We start from the raw sequence: 25,671 nt of genomic DNA on the forward strand, positions 1-25,671 counted from the left end.
AGCCCAAACTATATATATGTAGCTCTCTCAAAGACAAGTCTAGCAATACCTTTACATGGCCAGTCCGTTCCTCCACTAATGAAAAATCAGCATTTGAATTGCTATACAAATGAGATTAAATGATTATGATATATCTAACACCGCTGTCACTCCAGCTCTATTCCCTGCACAGAGCCGCCTCCTCTTGCTCGACTGACAGCCTCTATGCTGTTTGACTTTAGGCAATAGAGCCATCAGTCAATTAGGAGTAGCCAGTGTAAGGTGGGTAATAGAGTTGGATTATGCATGGAGTTTTGCACAAACTTCGCCCACTGTCATGGCGACATTAGGCTCTGTTGAGATTGCAGATTCTGACACTCCACCCGATGGTTTCTCTGGTGTCTGGGATCAAGACAGACAGACTCGGGTGTCAACCTGCTGAGTGCTGATTCATAGGCAGGCTAACAAGAGTTAAGGTGGCTTTACACGCTACGAGATCGCTAAAGCAATCTCGTTGGTGTCACGGAATTTGTGACTCACATCCGGCCGCATTAGCGATGTCGTTGCGTGTGACACCTTTGAGCGATTTTTGAATTGTCGCAAAAACGTTCAAAATCGCTCATCGGTGACATGGGGGTCCCTTACCAAATATCATTGCTGCTGCAGTAACGATGTTGTTTGTCGTTCCTGCGGCAGCACACATTGCTATGTGTGACGCCACTGGAACGACAAACATCTCCTTACCTGCGTCTACCGGAAAAGGAGGAAGGAAGGAGGTGGGCGGCATGTTCCGGCCGCTCATCTCCTCCCCTCTTTTTCTATTGGGTGGCGGTTCAGTGACGCTGCTGTGACGTCGCTGTGACGCTGAACGAACCGCCGCCCTTAGAAAGGAGGTGGTTCGTCGGTCACAGCGACGTCGCAGAGCAGGTTTGTGCGTGTGATGCTGCCGTAACAATAATGTTCGCTACGGCAGCAATCACAACATATCGGCCGTACGATGGAGGCAGGTGCTATCGCGCTCGACATCGCTAGCCGATGCTAGCGATATCGCAGCGTGTATAGTACCCTTTAATCTCTGCTGATCTGCTTGCTCCTTTCATCACATGTTGTGTGGAGGCCTATCACATCTGCTCCCCTCCTATTTATGCTGGTTGAATCCTTCCACCCATGCCAGCTACAGTTTGTTCTTTGTTGGTCTGTGAGGTGTGGGGTCCAAGACTTTCTGGAGATAGTGGTGCTTATTACTTGGTAGTGTCGTTGAGCTTACCCCTGATATTTTGTAGTTTCCGTATCAGATCAGATCTGGTCAGGAGCAATGCCAGGAAGGAGACTCAGGCATCTTCACCATCAGTAGTATCTTTGAGATTCGGAATAGCATAGGGTTCCCTAGCTTAAGAGACAGTTTAGGGGTCCCGGTTCCCCGCTATCCCACAGTCATTGTTATACTGGAGTGAAACGGGCTTTAGATCTACCAAGAGTCCATCGGCTTCATTTACAGATGAATTCAAATGTTGATTTCTCAAACAGAGGAACAGACTGGCCATGTAAAGGTATTGCAGAACTTGTCTTTGTAAAATCTACATGCACATACAGTGCTGGCCAAAAGTAATGGCGCCCCTGCAATTCTGTCAGATAATACTCAGTTTCTTCTTGAAAATGATTGCAATCACAAATTCTTTGGTATTATTTTCTTCATTTATTTTGCTTGCAATGAAAAAACACAAAAGAGAATGAAACAAAAATCAAATCATTGATCATTTCACACAAAACTCTAAAAATGGGCCAGACAAAAGTATTGGCACCCTTAGCCTAATACTTGATTGCACAACCTTTAGCCAAAATAACTGCGAACAACCGCTTCCGGTAACCATCAATGAGTTTCTTACAATGCTCTGCTTGGATTTTAGACCATTCTTCTTTGGCAAACTGCTCCGGTTCCCTGAGATTTGAAGGGGGCCTTCTCCAAACTGCCATTTTGAGATCTCTCCACAGGTGTTCTATGGGATTCAGGTCTTGACTCATTGCTGGCCACTTTAGTAGTCTCCAGTGCTTTCTCTCAAACCATTTTCTAATGCTTTTTGAAGTGTGTTTTGGGTCATTGTCCTGCTGGAAGACCCATGACCTCTGAGGGAGACCCAGCTTTCTCACACTAGGCCCTACAGTATGCTGCAAAATTTGTTGGTAGTCTTCAGACTTCATAATGCCATGCACACGGTCAAGCAGTCCAGTGCCAGAGGCAGCAAAGCAACCCCAAAACATCAGGGAACCTCCGCCATGTTTGACTGTAGGGACCGTGTTCTTTTCTTTGAATGCCTCTTTTTTTTTCCTGTAAACTCTATGTTGATGGCTTTTCCCAAAAAGCTCTACTTTTGTCTCATCTGATCAGAGAACATTCTTCCAAAACGTTTTAGGCTTTCTCAGGTAAGTTTTGGCAAACTCCAGCCTTGCTTTTTTATGTCTCGGAGTAAAAAGTGGGGTCTTCCTGGGTATCCTACCATACAGTCCCTTTTCATTCAGATGCCGACGGATAGTACGGGTTGACACTGTTATATCCTCGGACTGCAGGGCAGCTTGAACTTGTTTGGATGTTAGTCGAGGTTCTTTATCCACCATCCGCACAATCTTGCGTTGAAATCTCTCTGCAATTTTTCTTTTCCTTCCACATCTAGGAAGGTTAGCCACAGTGCCATGGGCTTTAAACTTCTTGATGACACTGCGCACCGTAGACACAGGAACTTTCAGGTCTTTGGAGATAGACTTGTAGCCTTGAGATTGCTCATGCTTCCTCACAATTTGGATTCTCAAGGCCTCAGACAGTTCTTTGGTCTTCTTTCTTTTCTACATGCTCAATATGGTACACACAAGGACACAGGACAGAGGTTGAGTCAACTTTAATCCATGTCAACTGGCTGCAAGTGTGATTTAGTTATTGTCAACACCTGTTAGGTGCCACAGGTAAGTTACAGGTGCTGTTAATTACACAAATTAGAGAAGCATCACATGATTTTTCAAACAGTGCCAATACTTTTGTCCACCCCCTTTTTTATGTTTGGTGTGGAATTATATCTAATTTGGCTTTATGACAACTTTTTTTATTTTTTTTCATTGAAGACAAATTAAATGAAGATAATAATACCAAAGAATTTGTGATTGTAATAATTTTAAAGAAGAAACTGAGTATTATCTGAAAGAATTGCAGAGGTGCCAATACTTTTGGCCAGCACTGTAGAAATAGTTAGGCGGTGAAAGTCTGCTGAAAGATTCCCTAAGTGATTAGTAAAGTGAAAGGTTAGCTTAGTGAAAGGGGACTAAAGGCTACTTTACACACTGCGATATCGGTCCCGATATCGCTAGTGTGAGTACCCGCCCCCATCTGTTGCACGACACGGGCAAATCGCTGCCCGTGCCGCACAACATTGCCCAGACCCGTCACACATACTTACCTGCCCGGCGACGTCGCTGTGACCGGCGAACCGCCTCCTTTCTAATGGGGCGATCCGTGCAGCGTCACAGCGACGTCACTGAGCGGCCGCCCAATAGCAGCGGAGGGGCGGAGATGAGCGGGACGTAACATCCCGCCCACCTCCTTCCTTCCTCATAGCGGCCGGGAGGCAGGTAAGGAGAGCTTCCTCGTTCCTGCGGCGTCACACATAGCGATGTGTGCTGCCGCAGGAGCGACGAACTACATCGTTACTGCTGCAGTAACGATAATCGAGAATGGACCCCCATGTCACCGATGAGCGATTTTGCACGTTTTTGCAACGATGCAAAATCGCTCATCGGTGTCACATGCAGCAACATCGCTAATGCGGCCGGATGTGCGTCACCAATTCCGTGACCCCAACGACTAAGCATTAGCGATGTCGCAGCGTGTAAAGCCCCCTTTAGGCTGGGTTCACACATAGCGACAGCGACAACGACGTTGCTGTTACGTCACCATTTTCTGTGATGTAACAGCGACCTTGTAAGTCGCTGTTATGATCGCTGCTTAGCTGTCAAACACAGCGGCGCAGCAGCGATCATAACATCGCTACATGTGCCGAGAGCAGGGAGCCGCGCACACTGCTTAGCGCTGGCTCCTTGCTCTCCTAGCTACAGTACACATCGGGTTAATTAACCCGATGTGTATGACTCGCCCACCCCAGGGCTATGGGACACCCGGTGCCGGGCCGGACTAGTCCGGTGGAAGTCAGTGGTGGCTGGGCCCGACTCCGTGGCCCTGGTGGGTGTCAGTAAAATATGTGGCTTGAATTAAAGTTTTTGTTCGTGACGCCACCTGTGGTATGTGGCTATTAAGCCGCCGCTGCTGTGTGAGGCCACCGGGATGATGTTATGGCAGCAATGGTGGTACTGCTCCCCACAGGTGGAGCAATGCCCGGGGCACAGTTGGTGCTTGTGAATGTCTATGCAGCTGGAATAACAGAGACCACTCCAAGAGTGCAGTTCAAGTTCTTTAGTCACACTTCTTGTCACAGTACTGTAGGGACCCTTGGACTGCTGGGACCACTGTCAGGGACCTCCGCCGTTTCTGGGTGATTCTGAGAGTAAAAGCCGGTACCCTTCTCTTAAGTGTCTCTTTCTTCGGCTGTCTTCCTTAGCCTTGCCTTTAATAGGATAAACCTGGCTTGGCCTCCACTACAGCCTCCAGGCTGGGGGGTCACCTGTCGGCTGATTACCCCTTTTCTGGAAGTTCTGCTATGGGTTCTGGCCCGGGGAGTCTACAACGTTCCCTGGGCCTCGGTTTTTACTGTTTGGAGATGATCTTTGCACTCCTCCAGTCTCTAGGGACCGTCCCCTGCTGCAGCTTGATCCCTCCACCGATGTTATTGTGGACCAGGCCACCGTAGCTCTAAACTGCCCCGACAGCTATACAGACTACCCGTGGCCCTGCGACTCCTTCTGTCTTCTACGTGGTGTCACCTGGACCCTCCGAGTCCCAGGATCTTCACCAGGAAGCGTCTCTGGCTGTTTCTCTGCTCCTGTCTGACTTGGAGCTTTCTTTCTCTTTTCTTCTCCTTGCCTGCCTCCAGCAGGCCTCCTCCTCCCTCCTTTCTCTCGTTCTTCTTCTCCAACTACATGCTGGCTCCTCACTCTCTCACTCCCTGAGGTAAACTGAGTAAACTTGACCTTCCTCTCTGTGTCTGCTCTCAGATGGCTCCTCCCACCTCCCCAGTTGCTATGCTGTACCCTATAGGAGCAGGGATGGGTCTTACGGCCCCTCCCAGCATGCAGCATGGGAGGGTTGTCTGCCACTTTCCCTGGTCCCAGTGTGTTCCTAGCAATGGGTGTAGTGTGGATTTACCAGGGGACCGGAGTTCACTCTCTTCCTCTCCCAGAATGGGGCATCACACCGCTGGATGGGGTGCAATGACCTGTGGCGACGGAAGCCTCAGGGGCGCCACATGTACTGCAGCTACATGTGCAGAGAGCAGGGAGCCGCGCACACTGCTTAGCGCTGGCTCCCTGCACTCCTAGCTACAGTACACATCGGGTTAATTACCTGATGTGTACTGCAGCTACATGTGCACAGAGCAGGGAGCCGGCACTGGCAGCGAGAGCGGTGGAGGCTGGTAACGAAGGTAAATATCGGGTAACCAGGGAAAGGGCTTCCCTTGGTTACCTGATGTTTACCCTGGTTACAGCTTACCACAGCTGCCAGATGCCGGCTCCTGCTCCCTGCTCGCTTCATTTTGTCGCTCTCTCGCTGTCACACACAGCGATGTGTGCGTCACAGCGGGAGAGCGCCTTTGAAGAAAACGAACCAGGGCTGTGTGTAACGAGCAGCGATCTCGCAGCAGGGGCCAGATCGCTGCTCAGTGTCACACACAGCGAGATCGCTAATGAGGTCACTGTTGCGTCACCAAAAACGTGACGTAGCAGTGATTTCGGTAGCGATCTCGCTATGTGTGAAGCACCCCTAAGCCTCCCAAGGACAGACAGATTTTTGTTAATTTACATAAACTAAATGTTGGCCAATTTTTATTGCTCATAACCTGCATATTTACCGTAATTCCTGGTGCGAACAGAGATGTACCAAATTTATTAACTGACATGCTTTTTAAAGGAATGGCAAGGTATGGTTTAGGTCCTTCCAGCAAACTGTGGCAAAGTGCAGATTCTAAAATCTATAGATTATGTAATAAAAATTCCTAAGGCTACTATTTTTAATTAATTCATCTGAGGTATGCCAGATCTATACAGGAACAATAGATAAGAATACAGTATCAGGCACAGATTTCACCATGTCACTATGCACTATACAATTTCTGTGGACGTCCAGACTCCGGGTGACAAGAGACGTTTTGTCTATTTATGCTATAATGCTCCTCCTCCAACTGTGTGGAGCAGTAATGTCTGGTTATACATATAGGGCTGATTCATCAAGACTGGGGGTTTTCACGCAAAATAGCTATAAACAACTCGATTAGTTAGTAGCTAATCTCCATCCAAATACTAGATTAGTTGAAAAGTCAACTTCTAGTGGAGGCCGCCATCTACAACTTCTCTGCTATATTGTTGATATGGTCCTACAGGGATTCTACAGGGATTCTGGAGAGCAGCACCTACATTTTACAGTCCTTTTATGGGACGAATCCTTCTACATCTCCTTTTAATATAAGCTTAATATGCATCTGGACATTGATACTCAATCTGATGAAGAAGCGTCTTGGTGCCACACACAAGAAACTATCACAGGTGAACAAGTGTTAGCAAGGACAACATCTGCAAGGAGTTTGTATGTTCATGGGATTTCTTTGGGTGCCATCCCACCTTCTACAGGCAAAGATAACAAACGTATTCTACCATTTGGATATAAAACTTCACCAATTTATTAATATAGCTTAAAATGATCCAGGTACATTAAAAATATTGCTTCAAAGCAAAACCATCTACATGACCTGCTTCTGCGACATTGGCCTTATTCATTCTATGGGAAGAGACATCAGCCCAGAAAGTCTAGGAGGCATAGGCCATGCTCCCAGCCTCATGCAGAGATATGCAAGATATAGTTAGTTTCCACTCTGGTTCAGTCGTGTGATAGCTGCTCCTGTTTGATCGTTATATTCTTATTGTCTGCCTGTTTCATGACGATTCTTTTGCTTTTCAATTTTGTACCTTGACTGTCCTCCTTGTTTTGTCCAGTACCATTCCACCAGCCTGCACCAATGGCCAAGAGCTGACTTTGTAGGTCTAGCGCAGGGCCCTTGTGTAAGCCCAGATACCTGTACAGGGGTTAAATGGTGAAAGCCGAGACAATCCCTGGGATCTAATATACATTGTGGCTTGCTCTAAACCTGCCTGTAGTAGCCGTATTAGAGCTGCCAGGAGACCACCGACAGACCATGTAACAGGAACTCTAGTATCTTCCTAGTCTCTAAAGACATACTGATAGGAAATTTAGATTGTGAGTCCTAATGGGGACAATGATGATGATGAATGATGTTTGTAAAGCGCTGTTGAATATGACAGCGCTACATTTTAAATAAATAAACCTTCGGGAAGCACCGCTTACTGGAAGACCTCTGTGAGGCGCAAGAGATCTGACAACTGGTCCAGGAGGTCTCACCTTTTTCAGGGAGACTGCAGGACTTTCTAGGACAGTTGGCAAATATAACATTCAAAATAGTATATCTGCAAATATCAACTACAATATTCTCAAGAGTAAGGCTATGTGCCCACGGGCGCTCGTACCTGCGGATGTATCCGCAGGTACGAGCGCATGTTTCCCGCAGCTGCCCACCGGCGTCCACAGCTATTTTTAGCTGCTAGATTACAGCGGAATAGCTGCGGGAAACATGCGGACATTCACGAGGCTTACGTGCGGACGTCTCGGCCTCTCATCTCCATAGCGGAGGTCCGGGACATCCGCAGGTAATTCCGCATGAATAATTGACATGCAATTATACATGCGGATGCCTACATCCGCAGTATGTTCGGCACCGCACTTTCCGCAGCGTGGACACAGCACTCCCCATGTCCCATAGGATAACATGGGAAGTGCCTGTACATGCTAAAACCTGCGGATTTATCTGGAAAATCCAGAAAAATCTGCAGGTTTTCCGCGGAAAAATCCGCACAAACAGGCTCCCGTGGGCACATAGCCTTACGGGAAACAGATGTGAATCTAAAGGGATGACATTAATTATAACCTTAATGAAAGTAATCATGCACCTTTGGGCACAATGCTTGAATAATAATTACATGTAACACATCTGCTCCAACACTATATAACACTAGACTATATCAGAGTCTCTATGGAGCCATGCTGGGAAAGGGGAACTGGTTTCCAGTTTCAGGGCAACAACATAGTATTTACAGTGCAAGATGGTGCCGTGTTCTCTAATCCAATACTTGTGTACATTTGATATACCTCTATTGTATGGATTTATAATAATTGATACGTCCAATCTAAGAGAGGGATTTGTGGTCTCACGTGCAGAGATCAGCCATTAGTTGCTTGATTAGAGGGGAATAGCTGCTTGAATATAAAGAGGGCAAGGAGGGGTACGTTTTTGTCCCCATATAGGTGTTTTACTTTCTGCTTTAAAGAATCATCAGGATTTTTGTATATAACCTAAAGCCAGTGCTATACTGGCACTATCAGGCTGATTCTATACATCCCTTTAGTTGACAGCTAAGATGTATAGGTTTTGAAACTCAAGCAAGTAAAGTTTGTAAAATTAGCAGCTTGTTGAATGACAGCAGCTGATAGTTGAGGGGTTTTCATAGTTATCCCATCCCCCTATTACTTTTGCTAATTCTATTATAGAATTGATTTAGTTTGTGACTAAAAGGACCTGTGCTGATATCATACCCATGTGACCAGAAGGGGCGGGGTCTCAGCCAACAGAAAAATGTTGCTTCCTGGTATCAGCTATTTTGGCTGAGGCCTCATTCCTTCTGGTCACATGGGTATGACATCAGCACAGGTCCTTTTAGTCACAAACTAAATTGATTCTATAATAGAGTTAGCAAAAATAACAGGGGGAGGGGATAACTATGAATACCCACCCCAGCTATTCGCTTCTGCAGCTGCTGTCACTCAAAAAGTTGATTTTACAAACTTTACTTGATTGTGTTTCAAAACCTATACATCCAAGCTGACAACTAATTGTATGTATAGAATCAGCCTGACAGTGCCAGTAAAGCACTGGCTTTAGGTTATATAGAAAAATCCTGGTGATTGGTGGCTTTAATTCCCTAGTTTAAAGGGAACCTGTCACTCAATTCATGTTTCCCAAACCACAAGCAAAAAGAATCAGAGCAAAAATTATTTTTCAGAATCAAACCATAAGAATAGATGTGACTAATCCGGAGCTGCCCCTGGCTGTCTTCTCCATGACCAGTCTAGTTGATTAACAGCTCTCTCCCATCTGCATAGATAAAAAGAGACCTGTCAATGAATTAGACCGGTGCGGAGAGAAGTTGGCCAAGGGCAGGTCCAAACTAGCCACATCTTTCCTATGGTTGTCAAATGCTGGGGCATTTCAAGAAAAACATACTTGGCTGTGATCATGCGGCCAAGCTCAGAATCATGAAGCATGTGATTTGGGCAGCATCAATCAAGTGATAGTTTTGCTTTAGATCTAAAAGTTTTTGTATGTGTGGGAGAACCTTACAAAATAGAGTTTCTACTTTATTGTAGTTAAAGGGAACCTGTCAGGTGCAATATGCACTCAGGACCATGAGCAGTTGTGGGTGCATATTGCTAATCCCTGCCTAACCGTCCCTGTATCTAGCAGCATAGATGAAGGGATCTGTATAAGAAGTATTTCTAAAGGTCTTTTATCTTATGCTAATGAACGCGGGGACTAGTCCCAAGGGCATTATATCTCCCAACTAGCCGCCCTCTTAGCATGTTAGCATGCCCACAGGGGCGTACTAAAATGCTACTCAATCCAGCGTCATCAGCGGTGGCGTGCGTACCTGTGGTCGCTGTGACAGCGCTTCTGAATGCCCGGCACTTCTGGTCATGTGCAGAATGAAGCCGGGCATACGCGTCCCGACTTCAGAGAAGTCTACTGCGCATGACTGGAAGTGTCGGCATTCAGAAGCGCAGTCACAGTGAACACAGTTACGCACGCCACCGCTGGTGATGCTGCATTAAATAGCATGTTAGTACACCCCTATGGGCATGCTAACATACTAAAAGGGCAGCTAGTCAGGGGAACTAAAACGCTTGGGACCAGTGTCGGACTGGCTACCAGAGGAAATGTCAGTAATACCAGGCCTGGCTGCGGTTACCTGCATTGAACTCCGGAGCTCTCACCTGAGCTCCGGCGTGTAGCCTGGACTGAACTCAGGATTTGCAGGACTGAACTGGCGCTTCCTCCGGTGGCCAGTCCGGCACTGCTTGGGACTAATCCCCGCGCTGATGCATAAGATGAAAAATCTTTAGAAACACTTTTTCTGAAGATCTCTTTATCTATGCTAGTGTATACAGGGACGGTTCGGCAGAGATTAGCAATGTGCACCCAGAACTGCTCGTGATTAGGGGGGCATATTGGATCTGCCTGGTTCTCTTTAATTTTGGGCATCAGATTGAGCATAACTTCCTGATGGCTGAGGGTCTAAGACCCCCACCAATCCCAAGAACCGGGCCCATGTGAATAGAGAGGTGTTTGATCACGTGTACTGCCTCTCAATTCATTCTCAATGGGGTGAGAGGTTTTGTTATAATAATTCACTGAGAAGGACATAAATTCAGAAAAAAAATCAAAAACACTCACCAGAAAAAAAGCCACCAGCCAACACAGGTCAAAATGGCAGATGTACTCACAGGATACAGCCGGTCCCTTATGATAAAGGTGGGGGTAACACAGGTGCAGAATACCCATGAGACAGCCACTCTCAGCATACCAAGTCATGGAGGGGTTGGTTGCAGGTAGTTAACTTGCACACTAATGAGATTTTACATAGGGCGCCAGTCACACAGGTATGTGCAATGCAACCTCTGTTATTTCTGGGATTTTTGGTTCAGTGGGCGGTCCTATCATTGATTGACAGCTATCTCTATATGCACTCATATACAAAGAAAGCTGTCAATTACTGATAAGTCCACAGAACTGAAAGTCCCAGAAAGACCAGAGGTTTATCTTATTAAAACACAGGTTATACTGAATCTTTTCTCTGAAAACTTTATATCAATCTTCTCAGGTCCCCCTGCTCTATAGCATGATGCCTGCAGACTAGACTGCATTTTTATGGTGACAGGTTCCCTTTAAATAATGCAGCAAAGCTTTGCCAAGAATGAGGATGGTGACGTAATTCTGAACAAAGCAGTGATTTTGCATCCTCTATTACCAACAATATAACTGTGAGTAAGTAAATAAAAATTAGGTATCCTCAGTTAAACTTTATACTGAAATACAAGATCGTCTTTGTGTGAAGCCCCACAGGTGTTGTATCAGTGCATACCTTCAGGGACTCCACGTAGCTGGTGCTGGTCACAGGTAGGGAATCTTCAGTTTTGATCGTGACGCCACTCTCAGTATTGCGGTCAGTGGGGACCGCCACTGCAGGTTAGGGGACGCCTGGGGCTGATGGTGGGTGCAGTCGGATATAGTAGCCTCCTGAGAGTGAGGCAAGCCCCAGGGCCCGGTGTGGGTTTGTAGTACCACAAGTCGCAGAATGACTCAAACACAGTCCAAGAAGTCTTTTAACGTGTTTACTCACTGTTTGGAGGTCACGGTGAGATGCCCGGGCGACACTGTGATAACCAGGTGGAACCAGGAATTCCAGGAGGCCGTTCTGAGGGTAGCTGTCCACTCGCCTTCCTTGCACTCTTTCTGTTTTAGGAGGATCCTTTGCTTGAAGCGTAGTAGGACCCCTCCAGGGAAGCTGTTACCACCCTGCTCCCCTCTCTCTGGCTCGTCTGCCGGCAGCGTGGCCTTGGTGGGATGGCTTCTGGCCCTGTCCCCTTATGGGCCTGGTGTGCTGCTTGGCTCAAGCTCTGTGTAGTCGTGGTGAGGGCATGAAGTACCCCCCCAACCTGTAGGTTAAGCAGCTCTGGATGATCTGCTGCCTGTACTGGGGACCTAGTTCCCCTTGTGTGCTCGGATACTGGGATCTCCGTACTCAGCCACCCCTCTTTCTCTGGATGCTCTTCAGGCCGACCCACAGTACTCCGTTCTCCTCCGCTTTCAGCTACAGCACTCCTCAGGACCTGTCTGCACGGGAGCTTCTCTGCTCCCCCTCCATACACTTCAACCACTTCCTCTCGACTCCCTCACTTCCTCCTCTCTCTCTCTGCCCTGCTTCCTAGCAACCAGCCCCTGAACACACCCCTAGCTGGGAATTGAAAGTTAACCCCTTCTGGCTACCCAAGGGTCCCCTCTGGTGATGTGGGAGGCCTGATCACTATATGTTTGTGTGTGCACCTCATCCTGGCCTTTGGAGATTACCTGGAAGCATTGCTCCCGCATGGGTGCAATACTCTGTGGTGCCTGACCAGGTCAGGGGCGCCACATTCCCCCTTAGTTATCATCAGCACGTCCTCGGGCTGCAAAGACAAGAGAAAAAGGTAAATACAAACTTTTCCCACGCAGGGGCAATTATTTACATTTAAACATGCCAGGTACCATTCCACCACCAACCACCCACATGTCCGAACCCACCCAGAAACCTCCAGGAGGTAGGTCACCGGTCCTTTTGGTAACCAGGTCTGGGCCATCACATTCCCCAGACCTTTCCTCCAATCTTCCTCTCCTGAGGGGAGTGGTGTAAGGTAGGCCCCATAAACAGGCGTACCCGCTTCCGAGTGTTGGAGGGCAGGCCCCATAAACAGGCGTGCCCCCTTGTTGGTGCAGAGCCATGCCCCTCAACAGGCAGACTCTGGGGTTGGTACCAAGAAGGCAACTTTTTACAATACAAAAGTTTGTGGTTAAAGCCAGTTCATAACCAGTGGTCTAACATTTTAAGAAGGTCTCACAATAGTCCTTGTGGGCACATTTCGCTTAAACGTTGCTTAACTATAAACAGGTTAAACATTACATTTCATACAGTCACTTTGAACTAAACTGTACTTTGTCTATAGCGTAATGGGAGCTGACCAAAGTTGCTGCGGGTTGATCTACGCAGTACTATACTGTCATCTGTCTGAGGTTGTGTCCTCCCACCCGATGTATGTGTCTCAATGTGAATTCTGGGTGTACTGGGTACTGATACCAATGCGTGGTTTTCTGCTTCAGCTACATTTGGCACTTCTAGGTTCTGAACAGGTGCTTCTAGGTCTCCTACTTCTCTAGATTGAGTGAATGTAATGACTGGAATAACAACTGCTCCATTGTATTGAGGCCAACTTGCTGGAAAATCTCCAAGCGCAGTATGGATCATCCTTTCTTTTGGTTCTTGAACTGGCAAAGGGTTGGGAATTTCTTCAGGGATTCTTAGTTGTTCAGGACATTTCTTTAGGCGATCTCTAGAAACGACAGCTGTTGTTTTTCCTCCATCTTTGCTGATAAGGCATGTCTTTTCATTGCTAAGCGTTGATGGTAACACAGTATAGGGTTCTTCTTCCCAGTGATTGTCAAGTTTATGACGCCTTCTCTTTCCCTTGAGAACTATATCTCCTGGCATCAAAGGAACAGCAGGTGCTTTTCGATTGTAGGCCTTTTCTTGTTTCTCACGCTGCTGAGTCAGGCTTCGCTCCACACACTCTTGTACTTTCTTGTATTGGGTTTGGCGGTTGGAATCCCAATCATCACCTTGTTGATGGTCTTCAGGGGTCTCAACTCCCATTTCCAGATCTACTGGCAACCTCCCTGGTCTGGCCCTCATCAGGTATGCCGGTGTGCAGTTCGTGGAACTCACAGGGATGTTGTTATACATGTCCACTAGATCGGGCAGTTTTTCTGGCCACTGACTTCGTTCCTCCAATGGGAGCGTCTTCAGAAGATCGAGAATGATGTGGTTCATCTTCTCACACATGCCATTGGTCTGAGGATGGTAAGGCGTAGTACGGATCTTCTGGCAGCCGTATAGGTTACAAAACTCCTTAAACACTTCAGCTTCAAAGGCTGGTCCTTGGTCAGTGAGCACTTGATCTGGATAGCCATGTGGTCGACAGAAGTGTGTCTGGAAAGCTTTGGCTGCAGTTTGACCTGTCAAGTCCTTGACTGGTACTACTACCAGGAATCTGGAGTAGTGGTCAACCATAGTGAGAGCGTAGTTGTAGCCTTGTCTGCTGGGTGCCAACTTTACATGGTCCAGGGCCACGATCTCCAGGGGCCGTTTAGTTTGGATGGGCTGGAGTGGTGCTCTCTGGCGGTGCTGGTCTTTTCTTCTAAGATTGCAAGGCCCGCAGTTTCGACACCACTTCTCTAGGGCAGATCTCATGCCCACCCAGTAGAATCTTACTTTAAGTAGGGCCTCCAGTTTCTTCCAACCAAAGTGGCCTGCACCATTGTGATAGGCTTCTAGCACCATCCTCGTATCCTTCTGTGGTACAATCACTTGCCACACCTTCTCATGCGTCCTCGGGTCAATGATGCTCCTGTAAAGTTTGTCTTGATAGATGAATAATCGACCCCTCTCCTTCCATAGGTACTGTGCCTCAGGTGGGGCTCCTTTGTCAAGGCTGGCGCCCGGCTGGCTGATCAGTTTCTTTACCAAGCCTACCGCTGGATCATTTTCCTGGGTCTCCTTCCAGTTGTAGTGAGGTAGTGGGTTCAGGGTCACCTCTTGGCGGTTGGCACGCGACTGCCGACACTGTTTTGCTCCATGGCGATGGAACGCTGGCAGCTCAATCTCTTCAAGATCATCTACATCTTCACCCTCGTCTGCTAGGTGAGGCATCCTGGACAGAGCATCTGCGTTGCCGTTCTTGCGGCCAGCTCGATACTTGACAGTAAAGTCATAATTCGCCAGTCGGGCTACCCAACGCTGCTCCATGGCACCCAATTTAGCAGTATCCAAGTGGGTCAGGGGGTTGTTGTCCGTGAAGACAGTGAATTTGGTGGCTGCCAGGTAGTGCTTGAACCGCTCTGTGATAGCCCATACCATGGCCAGGAACTCTAGCTTGAATGAGCTATAATTCTCCGGGTTTCTTTCAGTAGGCCTGAGCTTCCTGCTGGCGTAAGCAATCACACGCTCTTTGCCTCCCTGCACCTGTGAAAGCACTGCTCCCAGTCCCACATTACTGGCATCTGTGTACAGTACGAATGGCAGACCGTAGTCAGGGTAGGCTAGGATCTCTTCACCCGTCAAGGCCCCTTTCATTTGTCTGAAGGAGTGTTCTTCTGCTTCTCCCCAGTGAAATGGCGGGCCGGAGATCTTTCCTCTCTTCTTTGGGTGGCCTACCAGGAGCTCTTGCAAAGGCGCTGCCATTTTCGTGTAGCCCTTGATGAACCTTCTGTAGTAGCCTACCAAGCCAAGGAACTGACGTACCTCCCGGACGGTAGTAGGTGTGGGCCATTCCTGGATGACTGTGACCTTCTCTGGGTCCGGTGCTACTCCTTCTGCACTGACCACGTGACCTAGGTACTGGACCTTTGGCTTCAGTAAATGGCACTTGGATGGTTTCAGCTTCATTCCATATCGGGATAGTGCTTCAAAGACTTCAGCCAGGTGTTTCAGGTGGTCCTCGTAGGTCTTGGAGTACACGATGACATCATCCAGGTAGAGCAGGACGGTTTCAAAGTTGAGGTGCCCTAGGCAGCATTCCATAAGCCTCTGGAAGGTCCCGGGGGCATTGCAGAGTCCAAATGGCATGCTGTTGAACTCACAGAGGCCCATTGGGGTGGTGAAGGCCGTCTTCTCCCGATCTTCTTCTGCTACAAATACTTGCCAGTAGCCACTAGTAAGATCTAGGGTAGAAAAGTAGTTAGAGGTTTTCAAGGCAGCGAGGGATTCCTCTATCCTTGGCAAAGGGTAGGCATCCTTGTGTGTTATCTGATTTATCCGTCTGTAATCCACACACATCCTCATCGTGCCATCCTTCTTCCTCACCAGGACTAGGGGAGCTGCCCAGGGGCTGCAACTGTCCCTTATGACTCCTGCCTCCTTCATGTCCTTCAGCATGTCCTTTGTGCGCTGGTAATGGGCTGGTGGAATAGGCCTATGTCTTTCCTTAATGGGAGGATGACTGCCTGTGGGTATGTGATGTTGCACCCCTTTGATCCTACCAAAGTCTAGTGGGTTCTTACTAAAGACCTGCTCGTATTCCTGCACGACCCTGTAAACCCCATGTTTCTGGTAGTCGGGTGTAGAGTCAGTCCCCACGTGTAGTTTCTGGCACCAATCTTCTAACTGCTTTTGGGAGGTCTCACCCTCTTTTGAGTCAGCTTGTGTCAGGGGACCTACAGGTGTTATGGCGTCATCTGAGCATGTAAACAGTTTGGCTATGGTAGCGTACCTTGGTAGTCTGGCTTCCTCCTCCCCACAGTTCAACACTCGTACAGGCACTCGTCCCTTGTGTACATCAACTACCCCCCTGGCTGTCAGAATCGTGGGCCAGTGGTCTGAATGAGTGGACTCTAGTACAGCCTGGTAATCTTGTCCTCTGAGACCTACCGCTGCTCTACACCACATCATCATTTCACTCCGTGGGGGTATCACAATGGGGTTAGCATCCATCACCCGTACACTACCAATCTCACCGCCAGTCTGTTTTACCTGTTGCTTCCTCAGAATGATTCGGATCTCCTTTTGCAAGGCTCTTTGCGACCTGCCGTCAGCACCTTCAACAATCTGGTGAAGCAACAACAACACTTCCCCTAGGCAATTTTCTATGACATTAGTGCCTAAAATCATTTGCGGGTTCCTTTCTCTAACATCAGTGTCCACAACAATCAGTCCTTGTCCCTTCATTTCCTGCCTTCCCACCTTTATGGTTACCTCTTTGACCCCGATCTGGTCTATAGGTTGTCCGTTGGCAGCATAGATGGTGAGGGAGGGGTCCGGTGGTCGGAGATCGCCGTCCGACCAAAACCTCCGATAAAGGACATGCGGGATCGTGGTGACCTGAGAGCCGGTGTCCAATAATGCCGGGGTAGGGATCCCGTCCAAGACGATGGACAGGACAGGACGTCCACCCACGTACTGATCACAGCAGCGACTTGGGCCTGATCTTCTTAATCCTGAGGACTGGCCCTCGGCCCCAGGTTTGACTCGTTTAAAGGACAGGCCCTTGCATAGTGACCTGCCTTCTGGCAACGACGACAGATGGGTTGTCCAGCTGAGTCATAGCGATCACTGCTCCTGCCTCGAGTTGGGGGACCCCTTCTCCTCCGCATCCAAGGGACGTCCTCTGGGTTGTCGGCTAGCAGGATCTGATGAGGGACTTTGGTCTCTGAGGGCAACTGCATTGCTTTCAGGATTTGTGCGACGTCCTTAGTGAGCTGCTGCACTTGGGAGGATAGCGTACTTATGGTCTCTGCTGGCGCGTTGAGTCCTTTTGCAGTCATCAGGGCCTGCGTGGAGGATTCCGCCCCTGCAGCCGTGGAACTGGCAGGGTCTGTGTCCACAGGGGGTTGGAGTGCTTTCACTGCCCGGTCTTTCAGAATGGCAAAGTCCACGTCGGGGTGTTCTAGGGACCACAGCTTCATCTGCTTCCCATCCTCAGGAGAGCGCAGGCCCCGCAGGAATTGTTCCTTCATCATCCGGTTTCCTTCCTGGTCACTGACAGGGTCCACCAGCTTGAGAGCCCGTAGTGCAGCCTGCAGCCTGAGGGCATAGTCTCTTATACTATCTTGGGGCTTCTGACGGCAGTGATAGAAGTCCGTTCTCAGCTCTCCCTCTGTGCGGTGTTCAAAAGCAGCTGCTAGTTTGGCAAAGATGGTCTCAACAGAGCTCCGGTCATCATTGGCCCAGGACTCAGCTTCCAATTCTGCTGCTCCAGTCAATTGTCCCAGCACCACAGCGGCCCTCTGCTTACCAGTCATCGCGTGCATGTCTAGCAGGGTGTTGATCTTTTTCTTAAACCCGGTCAGCGTGTCTATTTTACCGGCGTATTGAGGCAGCCATTGCGCCCCTGGGGCATACAACAAGGACACTGGCATTATGGGGGCGACCTCGGCCGGCGCAGCTGCGACCGCGGCACCGGCACCAGGCGCTGCGGCGTCCAGCGCGACAGGGGCTGGCATCGCTTGGGCTGCGTCGCCCTGACCAGGGGCATTACCTCCTGCAGCGTCCATTTTTCTTCAGAAATCTGCGCGCTCCCTTTCCACTTACTGGGTCAGAACGCTCTCTGAATTGTGGGAATTCTGGGGCGGCCACACCTCTTCGTGGGCGGTGCTCTTCTCCCTCGCGCGGGCTGCAGCGCGCGCTTTTGAAGATGGCAATATGGCGGCGGTTCAATTTTTGCGGTCGGACCTCTGAGGCACACGGTCACCTGTCTGAACAGGTCTAGTCCTTATCCTGTTCGTGACGCCAGAAGATGTGAAGCCCCACAGGTGTTGTATCAGTGCATACCTTCAGGGACTCCACGTAGCTGGTGCTGGTCACAGGTAGGGAATCTTCAGTTTTGATCGTGACGCCACTCTCAGTATTGCGGTCAGTGGGGACCGCCACTGCAGGTTAGGGGACGCCTGGGGCTGATGGTGGGTGCAGTCGGATATAGTAGCCTCCTGAGAGTGAGGCAAGCCCCAGGGCCCGGTGTGGGTTTGTAGTACCACAAGTCGCAGAATGACTCAAACACAGTCCAAGAAGTCTTTTAACGTGTTTACTCACTGTTTGGAGGTCACGGTGAGATGCCCGGGCGACACTGTGATAACCAGGTGGAACCAGGAATTCCAGGAGGCCGTTCTGAGGGTAGCTGTCCACTCGCCTTCCTTGCACTCTTTCTGTTTTAGAAGGATCCTTTGCTTGAAGCGTAGTAGGACCCCTCCAGGGAAGCTGTTACCACCCTGCTCCCCTCTCTCTGGCTCGTCTGCCGGCAGCGTGGCCTTGGTGGGATGGCTTCTGGCCCTGTCCCCTTATGGGCCTGGTGTGCTGCTTGGCTCAAGCTCTGTGTAGTCGTGGTGAGGGCATGAAGTACCCCCCCAACCTGTAGGTTAAGCAGCTCTGGATGATCTGCTGCCTGTACTGGGGACCTAGTTCCCCTTGTGTGCTCGGATACTGGGATCTCCGTACTCAGCCACCCCTCTTTCTCTGGATGCTCTTCAGGCCGACCCACAGTACTCCGTTCTCCTCCGCTTTCAGCTACAGCACTCCTCAGGACCTGTCTGCACGGGAGCTTCTCTGCTCCCCCTCCATACACTTCAACCACTTCCTCTCGACTCCCTCACTTCCTCCTCTCTCTCTCTGCCCTGCTTCCTAGCAACCAGCCCCTGAACACACCCCTAGCTGGGAATTGAAAGTTAACCCCTTCTGGCTACCCAAGGGTCCCCTCTGGTGATGTGGGAGGCCTGATCACTATATGTTTGTGTGTGCACCTCATCCTGGCCTTTGGAGATTACCTGGAAGCATTGCTCCCGCATGGGTGCAATACTCTGTGGTGCCTGACCAGGTCAGGGGCGCCACATTTGGAATTATACTACTACTGAAGATTCCTTCCCGGAGAATAATTATGGCCACGGAAGACAGCCAAGACTCTACTGTAAGAATGCACATAATCTAAAACACATTGAGCCATTTCAAGCACAACCATCATTTTAAGTTTTTTTTACTTCCATAAATCATAGTACACATGAAAATAAGCAACAGTGTAATATATGTTATCAGGGAAATCTGCTTCTTTCTCTGCCAGAATTGATCAGTCATTATCAAAATTCTCAATTCTGAGGTAAAATCTGTATTTAGTGAAGACTTTCCCATTACTGAGATAGGAGATGGCAATTGGTGCTGATGAGATTCTATGTAGATAGAAGAGGGAAGAGGGGGAGAGCTCTGCCTCTAGCACCTCCTTTTGTCTCTGATTTCTCCCTCTGTCTTTAGCCCCTCTCTCACCCCCAATCTCCCCATTGAAAATTAAAGGGTTAAAAAAATAAAAAAAAAGCGGCAACAAAATCAAAATGCCAAAATTACGTTTTTAGTCATCGCAAATTTTGCGCAAAATGCAATAACATGTGATCAAAACGTAGCATCTGTACAAAAGTAGTACCATTAAAAACGTCAGCTCAAGACGCAAAAACAAGCCATCACTGACCTATAGATTCCGAAAAATGAGAACGCTATGGGTCACGGAAAATTGAGCAAAGAACGCGCCACTTTTTTTGGACAAACTTCTGAATTTTTTTTACCCCTTAGATAAAAGTAAACCTAAACATGTTTGGTATCTATGAACTCGTACCAACCTCAGGCATCATGCTGATTCATCTATTAGGCTATGTGCGCACGTTATGCATTTGCATGCAGTTACGCTGCGATCTGTACCGCAGTGTAACTGCATGCGTCCTGCGTCCCCAGCATAATCTATGAAGATTATGCAGGAGATGTGCGCACATGGCGTATTAGAGAGCAGCGCTTCGGCTGCTGCCCGAAACGCGCGTTCTAAGAAGTGACATGTCACTTCTTTCCTGCGCTCTGCCTGCAGCTCCTGATCTGTCTATGGGAGGGGCTGCACTCAGAGCGCATGGAATTGGCTTTTTTTTTTTTTCACTACGGACTCTTTCTGCAGCGATTTGAAGCGCACGTGTGCTGTTCAAATCGCTGCAGAAATTTCTGCATTGCCAGACGCTACGTGCGCACATAGCCTTACCATACAGTGAACACTGTGAATAAAATGCCCCGAAAACCATCGTGCAATTGCACTTTTTTTGCACTTGGAATTTTTTTGTCGGTTTCCAGTACACTATATAGTAAAACTTATCGTTTCATTTAAAAGTACAACTCATCCTGCAAAAAACAAACTCTTATATGGCAAGATTGACGGAAAAATAAAAAAGTTACGGCTCTTGGAAGAAGGGGAGCAAATAAAAGAAAAACTGAAAATCGCCTGGGCGTGGGATTAAAGCCTCATTCACACTCTGCAGATTTCATCAGGTTGTTCTCACTGTATGTCAAAAAAAAAAGGAAATGACATGATTTATGTTCTTTTTTTCTTATGCAAAATATTGAGCAATTCTGCAAAGAACAAGATTGCGGTCAGGATCACACTGTGCCTTGTGTACATCATGCACCATGCTAATAAGGCTGCACACACCCCTACAATGGGCAATCCCGTGCGCCACACCCCGCTGTGCCTCTTCACAGGAACACATTTACATAAAGCACAATAGACAGTACACTGCGGCCATGCCAGCTGCCTGCGCCCATAGACAGTACACTGCAGCCATGCCAGCTGCCTGTGCCCATGTATGATCCGGGGATAACGTGTACGCTCATAAAAGGCGATGAACACTAGGTCCGGGCTCCTGCTGGCAGCGCCATTGCCCCGGCTGTGCCATCCCCGAACATCGCTGCGGGCGGGCGCCACATACATTATACAGGCAGCACGTGACTCCGGCACAAGGGGCTCCGGAATCAGGGCTGGGACACGCCCACTCCTATACGATCTTAGCCAATCAGCTGCAGGATCCGAGCCCATCCCTCCTTAGTGAGGGCAGCACAAGCAGTGTCACTGTTGTTCAGGCCAAGACAAACCCAAGACACTTTTTAACCCTTTCGGTTCCCACAAACATCTTAAATTGGCTGAAAAACTTTTTTTTGTGCATTAAAAAAAACACCTTGAAGTTTTACCCAACGGCAGAAAGGGTGGGCCCTGCCTGTGACAGCAATGACCTGAGTGATCCTCCATGTAGATACATTGATGCATTCCATATGGAGACCCAGGCTGGGCTCATACACTGTATCCTTATTAAAGGGCATCGAGAATATAATACTCCAACATGATCAGAGCTATGGATGACACTGATCAAATATTATATAATATTAACATAGTTAAATAATAAGTAATGTTCTGCCATTGTCCCATTATAATGATAATATTAACTCTTTCTGCTGCACAGCTTATGATTTAAAGGAAACATTAAAAATTGATACATTAAAGAACCATCCTAAGCCAATGATATGACGAGACGCAACACCCACCCATCCTGTTATATATATGTATATATATATATATATATATATATATATATATTGCTCAAAAAATAAAGGGAACATTATATATATATATATATGTATATATATATACATATATATGTATGTATATATATATATATATATATATATATATATATATATATATATATATATATATATATATATATATATATATAAATCACCCCCTACACCCAGAATGTGATACTAAGACTCACCAGATACATTCAGCTTTCCACCAAGGAACCATTTGACCCGGCCTTCATTGAAGTCGCAGTCTCTGACTGTCTGGTGTGGTGTTACCCAGGTCAGCCTTTCCCTGGCAAGAACACCCCAAAATGTCTCAGGGTCATCATGTGAGAACTGCACGAGATCCTGGAAGGTCTGGACATTGGGGAGGGCGGTGGATTCTGGCATATAGGAATGGACGTCCCATTGGGGTCCTGGGCTCTGGTAAGATGGTTGCACCTTCTGCTTCTGGTATGAGGCGCAGTGTCTCACCCCAAGTCTTCTCCAGGGGCAGCTTCTTGCAGGTCCCTGCTGTTTGATGAGTAGCTGATGGAAGAGTAGTCTGCTTGTTAGATTTGCTGCCATGGTGATTACATACGAGTTATAAAGATGGATTTATAATAACACCATAACTTTGGAAAAGCAAAGAATGAAAAAGTTGCACCAGGTTCCCAGATGGAAGTTTCTGTGCTGATGATAACTGCAACTGCAAAACCATCTGCTGTGTGCTAGAGTTACACCAGCCACAGCTCCTCCTTATTTCATATCCAGGAAATGTACAAGAAACTTTCTGCGCCTCTGCTGCAGATCATTGCCCCTGTATCATCCATGTGCAGATGATAAATGTCCGGTAGCGGAGTCTTCAGAGTTTCCTTGTGGTGGTGGGCTTGTCTCCTGATTCCTGCCATGGTAGGGGATTTTCTGCAGACAGATTCCTCAATAGTAGTATTCATGATCTGGAGTAAAGATCTGCCTATTGTCTGCACATACAGCTTCATGAAAACCCACTACATGGAGCAATGTATGATACATACAATATATGTCAGTCGTTTAGGAATTTACGGTTTTACGACTTCTATTTATTTCCCCGATCCCTTGGATCACACTGATTTTTATGAATTTGATATTGTGCAGAAGCATTTCCTCCTGGATTCATACAAAATCGAACAAAAAATAATTGTGGCATATGTGACGCCCCTTAGGTAATCAGGTGTCACAAAAATAAGGTAACAATTAAGGTAACAGCTCAGGTCCTACATGACTGTGCCAGTCATGACACAAACACCAGCACATTTACACTCGCTGTACCCGGCTGGGAGCCTCACCTAGCCAGATGTCAGGGCTGGGCACTGTTAGGCTGCTTTCACACATCAGTTTTTTGGCATCAGGCACAATCCGGCAAAAACATGAAAAAACGGATCCGGCGTCTGTTGCCGCCGGATCCGTTTTTTCCCCCATAGACTTCTATTAGCGCCGGATTGTGCCTGATGGCCTTGCATCCTTACATCCGGATTTCGCCGGCAAACCTTGCTTGTCTGGCGGCCGGATGGAACGTTGAAGTGAATGTTTTTTGTCTCTGGAAAAAAAATGGATTGCGCCGGATCCGTGTTTTATAATGGAAGCCTATGGACGCTGGATCCAGCGTAATACAGCAAAAAAAACGGATCCGGCCACCGGATCCGGTTTTTTGAACTGAGCATGCGTAGTATCACAACGGATCCGTCAAAAAACTGAAGGAACTGATGGAAAAAACTAATGCATAATGCAACTGATCTGTTTTTTCGCCGGATCCTGCCTGATGCCACAAAAACAGATGTGTGAAAGCAGCCTTAAGGTACCGTCACACTAAGCGACGCTCCAGCGATCCCACCAGCAACCTGACCTGGCAGGGATCGCTGGAGCGTCGCTACACGGGTTGCTGGTGAGCTGTCACACAGGCAGATCTCACCAGTGACCAGCCCCCAGCCAGCAGCGACGCGTGGAAGCAATGCTGCGCTTGGTAACTAAGGTAAATATCGGGTAACCAACCCGATATTTACCTTGGTTACCAGCGCACACCGCTTTGCGCTGGCTCCCTGCACTCCGATGTGTAGTCTGGCTATGTGTGCAGGGAGCAGGGAGCCGGCACTGACAGCATGAGAGCGGCGGACGCTGGTAACGAAGGTAAATATCGGGTAACCAAGGAAAGGGCTTTTTGGTTACCCGATATTTACATTGGTTACCAGCGTCCGCAGAAGCCGGCTCCTGCTGCCTGCACATTTAGTTGTTGCTCTGTCGCTGTCACACACAGCGATCTGTGCTTCACAGCGGGAGAGCAACAACTAAAAAATGGTCCAGGACATTCAGCAACAACCGGCGACCTCACAGCAGGGGCCAGGTTGTTGCTGGATGTCACACACAGCAACAAAGCTAGCAAGTCGTGCCTCAGCAGCGATGTTGCTAGCGATGTTGCTTAGTGTGACGTGGCTTTTAGATAGCAGGCAGCCAACTGGGAGGAAGAGACCAGAGCTGGGGGTAGGAGAAAAGTGACCTGGGGAGTGTGAGTAGTCTGTAGAAGACAGGAAGTAGTAGGGAGTTGAAGTTAGGAGTTGGAGGAGAGAGTGAGAGGAGTTGTAAGAAAAGTGTCAAGACAGACCATAAACCCTTGAGACACATAGAAGGAGTAAGAACAGCCACTCAGAGGAAGAAAGTAGCTGTGGAGTGAGAGAGCAAGCCCCAGGGACAGAGGAACCCTGTGGGGTGGACATCCAAAGCTCACAGTACTTTGCACGCAGTGGTGCAGATCCCCAGAACAGACCAGGACTTCAAGCCCTCTGTTAATTCTGCCAGACGGGTGGGTTTCCAGGACCCATCTGCCACCACTAACGTCCGAGGCATCAGCAGCAAAGTGGGGACCGAGACACATACCCTTAAATAGTCCAAGCTGCCTGCAGCAGGACCCAGACACCAGGAGGACCTCCAAGTGCTCCACGCCAGGGAGGACCCACATACACAGGAGTTCACAGGTGGAGAGTGGCACCAGGTTGACAGGCACAGACATCAGGACATGGGCGCACCTGGAATCCAGTACGTCTCAGGGCATCGAACCAGTGAGTAAATACCATCAAACTGCCCACTCTGTCTGGACTGAGTTATTGCCGTGCGCCGCCACGTTAACCCTTCACCTACTCCTGGGGAAAGCCCTGCTCGCAGAGGGCTCCACCATCCATGCTAAAACCCATCCATCATCCCCAGTGGGAACCCTATATTTTAATTTTTATTTTTCATTTAAAACTGGTCGACGGTGCCCCAGAATCCGGTACCCCTCGAGCCACGAACCAGCCGGATCCGAGCAGCCCGGCTGCCCTGGAGCGCAACACATACATGGCATGTGTCTGTAAATGGCTCTCTGGACATGATTCCGATGGACTACACGATATATATTGAGATAAAAATTTCCAGCGAGATATGTATCTTATGTGTGTTGCATAAAATGCATTGCTTCCCATATTTTCATGATTAAGGCCTAGACTGAAACGTGTAGGTTTTTGTCCCTTCCTCATGTTTTGATGTCCTTATGTCTTGACCACGTTGCAATTTTAATTAAATAAATAAATAAATGTCAAGTTTTATGATATATGTCTATGTGGTCCAGTTCTTCCAGAGCTGGAATCCATTTGTTTTATGAATCCTCTGATTGCCAAGGTGTCTGAGCTGCGTATC

The 25,671-nt window shown here is 48.2% G+C and overlaps 1 protein-coding gene across 1 annotated transcript in view; it reads right to left on the reverse strand.

Annotated features, from left to right (window-relative positions):
* ACSS1 (acyl-CoA synthetase short chain family member 1) overlaps positions 1 to 22,718 on the reverse strand; it is a 171,042-nt gene extending 148,324 nt beyond the window's left edge. Inside the window, exon 1 of the mRNA XM_075339418.1 lies at positions 22,179 to 22,718. Coding sequence (XP_075195533.1) covers positions 22,179 to 22,554 — 376 coding nt within the window. The 5' untranslated portion in view covers positions 22,555 to 22,718. The remainder of the gene's footprint in view (positions 1 to 22,178) is intronic.
* Between the last annotated feature and the right edge of the window lie 2,953 nt (positions 22,719 to 25,671).

Source organism: Anomaloglossus baeobatrachus, chromosome 3 (assembly GCF_048569485.1).
Source record: "Anomaloglossus baeobatrachus isolate aAnoBae1 chromosome 3, aAnoBae1.hap1, whole genome shotgun sequence".
Lineage (NCBI taxonomy): Eukaryota > Metazoa > Chordata > Amphibia > Anura > Aromobatidae > Anomaloglossus > Anomaloglossus baeobatrachus.